Source organism: Etheostoma spectabile, chromosome 5, assembly GCF_008692095.1.
Source record: "Etheostoma spectabile isolate EspeVRDwgs_2016 chromosome 5, UIUC_Espe_1.0, whole genome shotgun sequence".
NCBI lineage: Eukaryota > Metazoa > Chordata > Actinopteri > Perciformes > Percidae > Etheostoma > Etheostoma spectabile.
The window spans coordinates 38114742-38128495 of NC_045737.1; the positions used below are offsets into that span (position 1 = coordinate 38114742).

Here is a 13754-nt window from a genome sequence, read left to right on the forward strand (position 1 = left end):
CCTGCAAAACGTTGAAGACCCCTGGTCTAGACAATTCAGAAAAGGACATCACTTTATGGTTACGCTGCCTGGAAAATCAGGAAAGGACAATTACTGTATGTCATATCACAGTATTACATTATCCCAACTCTAAGATGATGGCTAGTCTCATATCATGATATTGTTTTATTTTGATAGATTGCCCAGTCCTACCTAATCTAATAGTCATAAAAGAAGGTTCCCAGGGAACTCATCTGCAGGCTACACTCTGTGTCAGAAGTCCTCCGGGACGATGATCTGACTCAATTTGAGCTTTGCTACAGAGAATCCAGTCTGTTTCTGAGAGACATTGTCCCTCTGGTGGGATCAATAATGGAGACACTGGGACACACTCTGAGTAAAGGCGCCCTGTCAACTTCCTTTTTTATAAACAAACACATAAAGGCAGAATTATGCTTCTGCGTTATATCAATGTCGTGGCTAATGTACGTAGGTGCTTGAAGACTCCGACCGTGCGACGTAGCCTGATGTGAACCTCTCAAAAAATATAAATGCACTTTGCAGCAACGCGCGTCATTCGGCCGTGGCTTGGTAGCGTCACCGTTTGCCTCGACTCATTTCCGGGTTCTCCTTCTCCGTAAACAACATGAAATCAGGGACAGGGTTGACCTTTCCTGCTACAGATTTCCCACCATGGTCTGGAAGAACAGGGGGGACTCTGCCGGCCCTGCTGTTCTCTTGAAGAGATCGATGCACACACCAACGCACAAGTCTAAATTTCAGGCCATTTACTTAGGGTCAAGTCTAAATTTCAGGCCATTTACTTAGGCCAGTGGTTCCCAAACTTTTTCAGCTCAAGACCCAAAAGAGAAATTTGGTGTCTCCCCGGGACCCAAATTTACGGAACAAAACCATGAATTTAAATGTATATGAAGTATATTTATTCCATTATAAAAGTAAACAAAAACAGAAAAGGTCTCTATTCTCCTTTCTGTGTCTCACCCCTTCCTCAGCTCATTTTCTTATCTCCTCCCATCATCCCTCAGTACCCACACCAACATTTGTTTAAATAATGCTGACTTGAATTTAATGAGATGTCTGTGTCTGGTTGAAGATATCAACCAGCTGATCTAGTCTAGGTTCGGTTTTTGAAAGTGCCATTCTGAGCTCATGCTGAGCATTTAGTCTGTTCTCTGCCAATTGGCGACCCAATAAAACGGGTCTGCGACCCATTTTGGGTCCCGACCCTCAGTTTGGGAAACGTTGACTTAGGCTATAGTGAGCGCTGTGCGTGGAGCCGTCACAGAAGCCTAAATCAGCCGTAAGACTTGAGGTGAAGTGTAGAGCGCGTTGTTCAGTCTGGAAGTGTAACACCGACCCTGCCGTGACTTCCGGTGTTCCCCTCTCCTCCAGCCGGGAGATCCTGGACCAGCAGGACGGCGCGATCGAGGACGACGGGCTGACGGGCCTCCTGCGTCTCGCCACCAGCGTCCTCAAACACAAGCCCCCCTTCAAGTTCTCCCGCGAGGGGCAGGAGTTCCTGCGCGACGTCCACAACCTGCTCTTCCTGCTGCCCAGCCTGGCCGACCGCGCTCAGCCCAAATGCAAGTCCCACGCCGCCCGCGCCGCCGCCTACGACCTGCTGGTGGAGACGGTGAAGGGCTCCGTGGAGAACTACCGGCTGCTCCACAACTGGGTCATGTCGCAGCACATGCAAGGTGAGGACGGCGGCCACTTCACTTTGTTTTTTTTGATTTGTTACTACATTTGTAGAGCAGACCTTTCTCTCTCAAGAAAACTGCTGTGTTGGAGCTAAATCCTCCTGCTCGGGTCTCAGGGTTCAGTCAATTAGTAGAAGACAGAATCTCAGATGTTGATGTGTGAATCCTTTTTATTACGGAGGATATTCTAGAGACAAATACAGAGTCAAACTAACCCAGCTCTCCCCCAAATTAGTCTGGCTCTTTGGCTCTTGCACCCCTAGATTTATCCACTAAGGGGGGAGTCTCCAGGTCACTATGATGTGATGTGTTTGTGTGCTTATTCCTTATCTTTTCAGTTGGAATGAGACTGAAAGTTTATGACCCTCAGTTCAGGACTTGCAAAGCAAAAGATCAGTTGGACTGTTAAAGAGGGACAGGAACCAGACTCAGGAAGCAAACCCTAACAATCAATTCTACTTCCGACACATTTAGGAGAAGCTGGATTATCATGGAATGTACCAGACCACCTTATCTTAGAGAAAAGGAGTATTGCGAAACAACTTAATGCATGACCAACATGTCTTAATTCATGTTGAAATAATGCTTTTGCCTTTTGGTTTAAATGTATAATCTATATGGCAACTCTCACACAGTGTTTAAACACATGTAACGTCTTAAATTCCAACACTAGCTGCACGCAAAAACCAATGAACCAGGTTTCCAACTTTCAAATACTAACACCGGAATGACTAACCTTGGCCATTTAAAATACTTTTTTGCTTACTTTTATAGTTTTTAATTGACTAACTAGGGCTACAAAGATGAATCGACTAGCAGTTACATTACTAATCAGCTGTTTTGATAAGCGATCAATCGGACTGAGTCATTATTTTACGGAAGAACGGTAAAAATACTCAGATTTAAGTGTAAATTAAATTTAAATGTGAATATTTTGTAGTTTCTTCTCTCATCTGTGGCCGTAAATGCCATGAGACCTTTAATCTATACTAAAGATTTTGGGAAATAATGCAGTAAAGGTGGTATTTTATCACACAATGGATCATACTGTCGGTCACACATTCATGGCATATACACTACTGGTCAAAAGTTTGGGGTCACTTACAAATTTCCATTCTAGACAGAATACCATCTGATCTGAGTGGGGGGGCCTAATCTTTAATATAATATCTACAATGCCCATTATTAGCAACCATTCATCCGATGTCCCAAAGGCTCATTCTGTTCACTAATCTGATATCATTTAAAAAAACTAATGAGGAAATATTGGAGACCCCTTTTGCAGTTATATAAGCACATAATGTAATCTGAAATCTGCTGCCCTAGTTAAAAAAAAAACAATCCGCAACTGATCTCCGCTGCTATTCTGTCTAGAATGGAGTGCAATGGAAATTTGTAAGTGACCCCAAACCTTTGACCGGTAGTGTATTCAACATTTATCAATGCATTCAGAAACCCAAATACTGCATCCAAATGCTATTGCTGATAATTAATGCAGATATTTTGGAATATCCCACACACCACCATGACTCCAGCTTAGCAAACATTTACAATGTGCACACCCAGCTGACACGCAGCCACCGTCGTGTTCCTGTCCACCGAGTCCGCTGTTCCCTTGATTTGATAAAGTAGGAAACCCGTGTGCAGGCTACACTCTGTGTCAGAAGTCCTCCGGGACGATGATCTGACTCAATTTGAGCTTTGCTACAGAGAATCCAGTCTGTTTCTGAGAGACATTGTCCCTCCGGTGGGATCAATAATGGAGACACTGGGACAACATCAAGGAAATACACAGTAAATGTGCTTCAAAGCTACAACAATGTGCCAAAAGTCTCATTAGAGCTGCAGAGTTGGTGATATATCTCAAAGTGCGGTGCGGCGGGCATTGAAGCAAATTAAACACTTGGCGGCCAAACGGGGATGCCCTCTGGTCCAAAAATACTTTTCCCTATTCAACGAGACGTCTATAATCAGTGGCAGACTGATCTCGTAAAATGGCGAATGTATGACACGCCATTTCGCATGTCATTGTTGGCGTGTTATCAAGACGCATTCTCGCTTTTTAACGTGTTTATCAACGCGGTTTGGCCTCCTTTGACTTATGTAACCTTGCCATTGTGTGTGAATTTACGCCGTAGCGAGTAGTATGGAACGGCGAAAATCTTCAAAGGTAAGTTGGTCGGAGTGACTTTCACCCAGGAGACCGGGGAGGATGTCCCGCGTGTCACGTTTCCTAAACTCAACTTGCCACTTGCTGCGTTATCGCCACTAGCCGTGTTATCGCGAGAAGAAAGCTACGGTTAAGTTTAGGAGAAGTAGAACCAGTTGGGTGTAAGAAAGGAGACCAGGGATCGTGTCCCGCGTGTCACGTTTCCTAAACCCAACAGTAGCTTTCTTCTCCCAATAACACGCCAAGTGGCGTGTATATTTATGCCCGCTGTAGCATAGACTAGACATACACACAAATATCACAAAATGTGTACAGATAACACTTAGCTTAAGGAAGTTGCCGTGTATATTTACACAAAGTCATGATGCCATGTTGTCAGTGGATACATTTCTTTTTTTTTTAGCATTACAAGCGCCGACAAATGACTCGCTTTGCTAACAGAATCTGATCTATTCAGTCCATTAACACTCGGAAAGTCTAGAAGAGCCGCACGTTTTTAAATGATTAAATCCCAATTTATGTTAGTCAGAGTGCTAAATCTGAAGTAGCGGTCTCGGCCGGCAGAGGTCTCTAATGTGCCTGCTCTATGGGACAATCCAGAAGCGGCTCCATGATGGCTTTATATGCAACTCTGATTGAACCGGCCTATGCCTCGAATGATGTATCCAGGCTTTGTTATACATCCATGATCTGTGCAGACGAACCCCTTTCACATGACACTTTTTTATGAGTTAATGTCAGAATTATTGATGTGTTTTTTGTATTTACTTTTTATTGGTTTTCTTTTAACATGAACATACAGCATGTGCCTTCTGGGCACGGAACATACAACATAACGTGACGTGGCGGGGGGGGGATCTGTGCGTCAAGTTGAACAGCAGTTGCCATAAGTGCATCATGCATAGAGAAAATGTAAAGATGCTGTTTGAAAATAGGGGACAAAAAGGGGGGGTTCTTGATTTAGGACTTAACACGATGAGGGGAGGAGTTGAGCACCAAGTAAAACAGCAGCTGAACCCAAGCACATAACAAAGTAAAATTTATAAAGATACTGCACAAGGATAGGGAAAAGACATTTCTTATTAAAAGACTTTCAACCTTATTTTGATGATTTATGACACATAGCTCAACCATTTTGACCAGTTCTCTTCAAAAAATATCAGCTTGGTTCCTTAGTTTGAAAGTAGTTCTTTCCATAACATATATATATATATAATATATAAATCCACTCATTTATAGATGGTTTGTCCTTCAGAATTATCGATGGGTTTTACAGTGACATTTGTTTTCTGAAAGTACCAGAAAAGCCACGGCCTACAGACATTAATAAACTTTTACTTTTACTTGCTTACATTAAAAACCTGCCTTCTGAACTTCTTCCTGTAGCCTCTCACGCCCCGTACAAGTGGGACTACTGGCCCCACGACGACGTCCGGGCCGAGTGCCGCTTCGTGGGCCTGACTAACCTGGGAGCAACCTGTTACCTGGCCTCCACCATCCAGCAGCTCTACATGATCCCCGAGGCCCGCCAGGCGGTCTTCACCGCCAAGGTCCGTACCTGCAAGACGACTAAAAGGGCAGAGCATCATCTAACCCTTGTGTTGTCTTCCTGTCAAAATTGAAAATCAACACTTTTTCCTCATGTTTTTGTCCCTTTTTTTCCAACACTTTTGACGCTTTTTTCAATGTTTATCACTTCACACTAACATATTAACTTTAGTTTTACAGTTATTTTTGGAATTTATGGTCAATAAACCTCATTTATAGGAAATTAAACCTAATGTTTGAGCTAGAAATGCAGAAATGAGGAATTATTGAGACTAAAATTAAAGGAATGGATGTTGATGATAATCACAGACTGGAATATGTCAACTTTTACTCAATACTATTTCAACAACACTTCAGTTGTTTTTCAAATGCTATAAAATTGAATAAGACCCAAAATTAATGAAATTAGAGATTTGTACTTGGCAAAGAGCGTTGGAATCAATCATGTTATTTGGGGACTTAAAAACAACACTGATTCAGAAAAACGGGTCAATCTGACCCGAGGACAACATGAGGGTTAAACTGGAAACCGAGTGTGGATTTTCATACGATGTGTCTGTTATATGTGTGTGTGTGTGTGTGTGTGCGTATCTGTGTGTGTGTGTGCGTATGTTTGGTGTGTGTGTGTGTGTGTGTGTGTGTGTGTGTTAAGCAGTTTTCAGGAACAGTAGGGCCGACCTAGAGTGCTTTTTTGTCCAATAATCAGTCTCTCCCTGCAGACACAGACGGTTGACCTGCTATTTCACTCAAAGATGCTCTGTCACCCCTGTTGTCACAAACTAAATAAAGAGCGTCTCCAGTGGAGGGATGGAGTGGAAGAGGCTAGCAACAGTGTCCAAGATGTTCCAAATAGAGAGAGCAAACCATCATTTAAGAGGACTTTGTACATAAACGAAACCTATAAGAACAAATGCTAAATATCACTGCATCACAACTGAGAGTTACTTATGGAACACTGCATGAAGATGAAATCATCTATACATGAACAATTTCAAGAGATTATATAAAATGATATATTAGGGATACGAAAAGGACTTAAAGCGATAGTATTGTAGAAAGACGTGTGGTTTCTTGGCATTTACATACTGGTAGTCTAATACTATAATCTATATGCATAATATCTACATACTAACATGTCTATATACTAGTCTAGTATGGATGTGTTATTTAATCTGCTGTAGATAGATGGTATAAAGAAGAAGAAGAAAGGGAAGAAAAAAAAAGGTAAATTGTTTGTGTGTGTATGCATCTGTGTCTATGATGTGTAATAATAATTGTAAATAACTAAAGCCTACGATTTACTGCAGGTAAAAGTAGAGAAAGGGGGTTGGACTGAGAAGTTGTTTATCAACTTCTTCCTTCTCCTTTTGAACATGGGAAATGTTTTGTTTTGTTTGAGATTTTCAATTTTTTTGAGACTGTGTGAGACTTATTTTCTGTCATATTATATAATACATGTTTGCAGGAATGCATGTATATACATCTTTATTAAATGTTGTTTTTTTGTTCAATAACTATTAAACAAACAAAAGCTGCTTCTGGGTCACCACTTGGTTCTGTAGCGGGGGGTTGACTATAGGTCTTGATGAAGCTGTAGTAACTGGCCGCCGTGCGGCCTTGGTGCCCCGTGTGCACCGGCACGCCGAGAGGCGTACTCGTGACTCTCCTGTGACTTTTGCCTCCCCTCTTTCCCGAAAACCTGCAGAGCCAAACATCCAGTATATAACCATGTAATTGCGCTCATGACGTGAAACACAGACTTTCGGAACTTGAAACATATTTGTGGTCTTTATATTGTTGTCATTTGTAGTGTTGTGGAGTTTGTTGGACGGACCCTCTTGTTGCGACTCCCTCCCCGAGGAGTCCTCGGTTGTAGGGCGTCATGTCGAGGCGCAGCGGAAAGGAGAAGTGGGTGTTCACCTTCTCCTTCATCATCGTCACCATGTTGAAGTGTGTCACCTCTGGTGTTGAAACTCAGGATCCGTGGCAGCTTTTTGAAACGCCCTTTGAGAGAGAGACAAAGCAGGTGTGAGAATAATTAGGTTTAGGTTTTAAAGCACCCGTTCAGACCACGATTCTGTGACGAGACAACTGTTTTAGAACAGTGCAGGATAACGGTTACAGCACCCTGAAGCGGCCCGTCGTACTACACTCAAGTCGCAATGGTACGACTCAGCTGGTGGAGTCCAGAGGCGGTTTTAGAGCGTAAGAGACTCTCCTGTTTCACAGCCAATAGAGAAGTAGCTGGTGAAGTCTCCTGAGGCTGGTTTTAGAACGTAAGAGACTTCTCCTGTTCAACGCCAATAGAGAAGTCAGCTGGTGAAGTCTCCAGAGGTGGTTTTAAGACGTAAGAGACGTCACTGGTGTAAAGTCAGCTCCAACTATGAAATAAAATTATCCATATCACTTTTTTAATCCCTTTCTGCCTCGTCCCATTGTGTAAACTAGCAGGTTTCGGACAGGAGCGTGCAGGGGTAGTTTTAAGCCCGTCTTGTTGTGAATCTTAGTCTGAACTTTTTTTTTTTTTTTTTTTCTTCTTTTAAACGTGCGCTGCTTTAATAAACTGATCCACCGACTTTCTCTGCAGGACCTTCTTGCCACACGGGAGCAGTGACATGTTGTCGCCCTCCCAGAGTGTCTTTGATCGTACCTGCATACAGAGATTCTGAAAAGACAACAGAAAGATAATATAATAATAATAAATTGAATTTGTATACGCTTTCCGAGCTCAAAGTCGCTTAACAGGGTAGAGACAGGTTTGTTTAAAAAAAAAAAAAAAAAAAAAAAAACTAGATAGGCAAACCACGAAAAGATGTGGTCTTCACAGGACTGAAAAGGGACGGGACTCCAGAGATTCGGATCTCATGGGGGGGGAGTTCCACAGCCTTGAGCTGCCTGGAAAAGCTCGGTCCCCAAACTGCGGCAGCTTTTGACTTGGGGACATAGAGAGACCGGCTGTGGGGATCTGAGGGCCGTGCTAGGGTGGTAGAACCCTGAAGAGTTCTCAGTGTCGTGTTTTTCCTCTTCTATCTGATATTTCTGGATAATATTCTGCTGCAGTTAAAGTATGTTGCTTTTCTGCTGTCAATTTGGCTCATTTTATTGGAAAACGGCTCCGACAGAGAGTGGTAGATTATGATGAAGAGCTCCTCCCCCCAAACTCCTCACTATCTTCCACCTCAACGTCCCACGCCCTCCGCTGTCTAACTCTCCTCTCTGTCGGACCGTTTCCTCGTCCGTCTCCTCAAAAATTCATAAACAAACGCACATGTTTGTCTGGTTGTTGACTGATGATTTTCAGCAAACTACGGACATTTGGTGGTCACGTGGCGTTTAAATACCATCAAGACCCGCCTCATGTGTATTTTGAACCAGACGGAGCGTTCTCTGCTGCACGCGTCATGAAAAGACCGACGGATACAAAGGCTGCGCCACGCGCAGCGACGCGGGAGGTTCAGAGTTGCGCAACGCAGTAAACCGGGTAGATGTAACGTGACGGCGCGAAGCACGCGCGCGCAAAGGTTAAAGAGAGGAGAACTTTCTCAACACAAAGAGACACTTATTTCCTTCCGTTTGTCAAAAACATTCAACATCAACACATATGGAGATACGTGGTTTTCACAGGACAGGAAGGGGGATGAAAACCTGTCATCTGCCTCAGTTTTGAAGCACTGTTCTGGTATTCCTTGATGTGTCCCCAGTGTCTCCAGCATTCATCCCACCAGAGGGACAATGTCTCTCAGAGACAGACTGGATTCTCTGTAGCAAAGTCAAATTGAGTCAATCATCGTCCCGAGGACTTCTGACACAGAGTGTAGCCTGCACACCGGTTTCCTATTTATCAAATCAAGGGAACGCGGACTCGTGGACAGGAACACGACTACCAAATTAATATGTTGTTTGCGTCAGGTGGCGTGTAAATATGTCTCTCATTTGAAAACTAAAGACGGTCAACAATAATAATGGAGATAAAGTACATATTGCCTTTGAGATGTACTGGGAAATGTAAATGTAAAATGTGCTGTATTTATATAGCGCTTTTCCAGTTTAACAACTGCTCAAAGGCTTTTACATCTACAGGAAACATTCACACATTCACACACATTCATACACTGTGGCGGGGCTGCCGTACAAGGTGCACCTGCTACCTCCGATAAACATCATACACATTCACACTCCGATGGCAGCAGCCGGGGCAACTCGGGGTTCAGTGTCTTGCCCAAGGACCTTCGACATGACTGCAGGGGCGGGATCGAACCACCACCTTCCGATTGGCAGGCAACGCTCTACACCTGAGCCCCAGCCGCGAGTACAATATGAACTAGCAAAAATGGATTACTCAAGTAGAGTACCGCAAATGTGTACAATAGAGGTGCAAAAAAAAATAAAAAAAAACACAAAGATTCACATTTCTGAATCATTCAAGCTCTACTGAGTCCAAATCGATTCATAGATTCCCAAAATCGATTAATATTTTTTTTTTTTGTAATCGCGTTATACTATTACAGGAAAAATCAACATCCTACATATCTGAATTGTTTTTTAATGGAAATCATTTTTGTGATCGAATATATATGAGCCTAAAATTTTGACTTGATTGTGCATTTTTGCCCACTTTGGCCTGCTTTACCATTGTCCCCCCCGTCAGCCTGGCGTCGATTTTGGTCCGTCAACAGTGAGTTTGCCTGCTACGTCAATTTAGCTAGACGGTCCTAATGTCCCGCCACTGCCCCAAGAGGCTCCCTGCCCTGCCACTCACCGTCCTGAACACGTATCTTTCGACCTTGAAGCCTCCGGTACGGCCCTGCCCTCAGGACCAACGGCACCGAGTGCCTACCCAACGGCCCACAGCTCCTCCCCGCCAACTGACCTACGAGGTTTCAACAACACTGCTCTAACCTGACAACAACGACCTATACCCAAGCGCATAGATTCGTCACCTTTAACCACGCATCCCAAGTCTGTGGCCACCCCAAGCTACCGCCCACTTAAACCTCCTGTGTTATACCACACGGTATTTACTGTAGTCGATTACCCACCCAGCTCCACTCGTAGATGGCGATATGTTACTCGCAATTGCAAGTTGGTTACCCAGCTACTATCGTCCAAATAACCGTCCTGATACCAGGCCTTTTAGTTGGCCTAGGCTTACACAGATAAGCGGTTTTCGATATATGGTCTCGGAAATGAATTAAATTTTTGCCCACATTAACAAACTAGATTTGTGTTAAAATTTTCCCCTCCCCACTTTTTTATAAAAAATTTGGTAATCCTCGCTTAAACCCCCCCCCCCTCAAAACTATGCTGATAAGAATTTTTTCGCCCGTCAAACAATTTTTAAGTTTGTTTTCCCTACTCAAATAATTTTGTAACATTTTTCACCCTTTCTCAAATATCGTTTGTACAAGTTCGTTTTAAACCCCTCAATATTTGTACACTTTTACCCTCACAAATATTTTGTAAATTTTTACCTCAAAATATGCTGTCACTACTTTCGTTGTTCCCATTCATACGACCTGAGTTTTGATAGTTAATGTTATCACCCACAACACCCTAGGTGGGCAATAAAGTATTTTTTACATAATTTTTGTTACAGATGTGAGATAGTTGTTGGGTTATTTACTACGCGAAGCTCCTACCACTCTTTCACTTAACCTCAAAACAGACGTGTTGTCTACTTTCGAGTTTCCCCCCACCTCCACCCCTAATAGTTGGATTTACTCTTAGTCCCCGCAAAATAAGTTGTAAAGTTTTTTTCTCCCTAAAGAGGTATTGTTGGACCTAAGTTGTTACAATGCCGTCACCAACAATTTAGATATTTTGTACAAAATCTCTTCTCTGCCACACCATTACATGTAGCGAGCCCGGCAGAGTTTTCTTTCTTCCGCTCGTTCATAAATTTCTATAAACCATATTGTTTACAATACAGGACAGTGTTGTGTATTCTCCAGTTCTCGCGATAGTATGGGGATGTTTAGATCACTCCCTATCCATTTCTTCAAAACTTTCCCACCAATAGCATTTGGCGTTACATCGAAGTGAGTCTCTTGTTTGGAAAAATGTCGCGTGATAACACGTGATATATGTCCACTTTCATGTATTACTACAATGATCAATTTCGCGTGTAAATAATCCTTACCTTTATAAATCGTATCTCTCAAAAAATACAACACTCCGTAGTTTCGCACAAATGCAGGATAAGGCGCTGACCAACAGGCACCCACCGTCTATCTCCGAAGTCGTAATACCCAGTAGATTAAGACATATCAGTGATAACCAACATAACAATAATAGAATTTTGTACTTAATTTTTAAATCAATTGCATCAAAAAATGAAGCAAAAAACCTACAAGGATAAAATGAAATCAAAGCCAAGGAGACGTGTTAGGAGCTTTACCGTCCTCAAAATATTTGAGATCAAAGTTTTGGGGGAAAAAATCTTCTATATTCCTTCTTTAAAAAAAATCAAATGTGTGTCCTCGAACTCACCAGAGACACCACATTGTTGGTGATGACGCCTCCAAACAAAGTCTTCACTGTGTTTTTCTGTGAGAAGAAATAAGACACGTTCATTAGTAACATCTTTATTCAATATTTCAATATAATTATTATTTATGCTTAAACATAAATCTGCAATTTCTTCCATTTGTTAGTTTTTGTTACGTTCCTCTACGTGCGTAAACCTAATTTGAAAAAGTGCTTTTATTCCTTAAATCTGAAGCATTATAAGTCCCTTAAGTGAAGAGATTTTGCTGTTTTTATGACCAATTCCTTTCATTATTGGGTCACTCTGTGAACGGAAAATGTGTCTTTATTCCTTAAAGGATTGGACAATTATGGACAAACATTTTTTCTTTTGTTCATAATTGTCCAAATGTTTGGACATTTTAAATCTATGCAAGATGTTTTTTGGAGTTGTAAAATAAAGGGTTTTATTAGGCCTGTGTGTATGTGTGCCTGAAGTCGTGGTGTGTGTGAAGTTGTGGGTGTCATGTGAGTGTGTGTCTATCTTTGTGTCCGTGCGAAGTTATGTGTAGTGTGTGTGTGTGTGTGTGTGTGTGTGTGTGTGTGTGTGTGTGAGTGAGTGTGTGTGTGTGTGTGTGTTGTGTGTGTGAGTGTGTGTGTGTGTGTGTGAGTAGTGTTTGGGGTGTGTGTGTGTTTGGTGTATGTGTGTGTGTTGGGGTGTCTGTGTGTGTGTGTGTGTATCTGTGTGTGTGTGTGTATCTGGGTGTGTGTGCGTATGTTTGGTGTGTGTGGTTGTGTGTGTGGTGTGTGTGTGTGTTGTGTGTGTGTGTGTGAGTGAGTGTTGTGTGTGGTGTGAGTGTGTTTGGGGTGTGTGTGTGTTGGGGTATGTGTGTGTGTTGGGGTCTTGTGTGTGTGTGTGTGTGTGTTGTATCTGGTGTGTGTGTGTGTGCGTATGTTTGGTGTTGATGTGAGTGAAGTGTGTGTGTGTGTTGTGTGTGGTGTGTGTGTGTGGTGTGTGTGTGCGTATGTTTTGGTGTGGATGTGTGTGTGTGTGTGTGTGTGTGTGGTGTGTGTGTGTGTGTGTGTGTGTGTGTGTGTGGTGTGTGTGTGTGTGTGTGTGTGGTGTGTACCCGCTCCTGTGACATCTCCTCATCTTGGTGATGAGGTCGGTGAAGATACTCCGTCAGTCCTTTGCTCCCCGGTGTTCAGAGGCTGTTGTGCATGGTGTAGGTTTTACAGAACGGCCGGGGGTTGTACGCCTTCCTCTCGCTCTCCTGCATGGGGGGGGGGGGGGGGGGGGGGTCAGAGTCTTGGTTCAGACTTAACTTTAAATTATTATTGTATTGTGTCAGTGTAACTCAAGGGGTCTGAGAGAAAACTACACTTCTGCATCTTCTCTTGGCTCTGCTTTCAGGCTTTAGAAAGTCTAGACGGTGACAGGAGACTTCAGCCAATCACAGCTCACTTCAGAAAGAGGGCGTTTCTATTGGCTGTTCTACAAATGCATGTGCATGTCCCTTGCGTTAGCTACAGCTGCCTACACTGCAATGCAAGCCCAAAAAAAAAAGGAATACAGCGTTCGACTGCTTTAATGTACGATGTTTGACACAAATCTACAAAATGATGATCACATTTATTCTTGCTTTCTTTTCTTTTTTTACTTAGTTGTGTTCTCTGTGGCGTTATTCTTAAATCTAAAGGAGAGGATGATTATGACAACAATTAAGAGGTATAAATAAGGTGGTAAAACTCACCATGAGATACGTGAACATCTTCTGCACGTTCCAGCAGAGTGGTCTTGTGTTTGATATCTCAGCGTAATCCACACACACAACACACACACACACACACAACACACCACAGCAACACCA

At 42.8% G+C, this 13754-nt stretch overlaps 1 protein-coding gene and 1 long non-coding RNA gene across 2 annotated transcripts in view; one reads left to right on the forward strand and one right to left on the reverse strand.

Annotated features, from left to right (window-relative positions):
• Positions 1-13754, forward strand: part of usp34 (ubiquitin specific peptidase 34) — a gene marked incomplete in the record, with an annotated part of 152736 nt that overhangs the window by 92303 nt on the left and 46679 nt on the right. Inside the window, 3 exon segments of the mRNA XM_032516524.1 lie at positions 1393-1697; positions 5257-5420; positions 7295-7444. Of these exon segments, the coding sequence (XP_032372415.1) occupies positions 1393-1697; positions 5257-5420; positions 7295-7444 (619 nt within the window).
• On the reverse strand, positions 11897-13724 carry LOC116688922 (uncharacterized). Its single transcript, XR_004331885.1, has 3 exons — positions 13638-13724; positions 13014-13157; positions 11897-11964 (listed from the first exon to the last, which is right to left on the reverse strand). It is a non-coding gene; the product is annotated as an uncharacterized LOC116688922 (long non-coding RNA).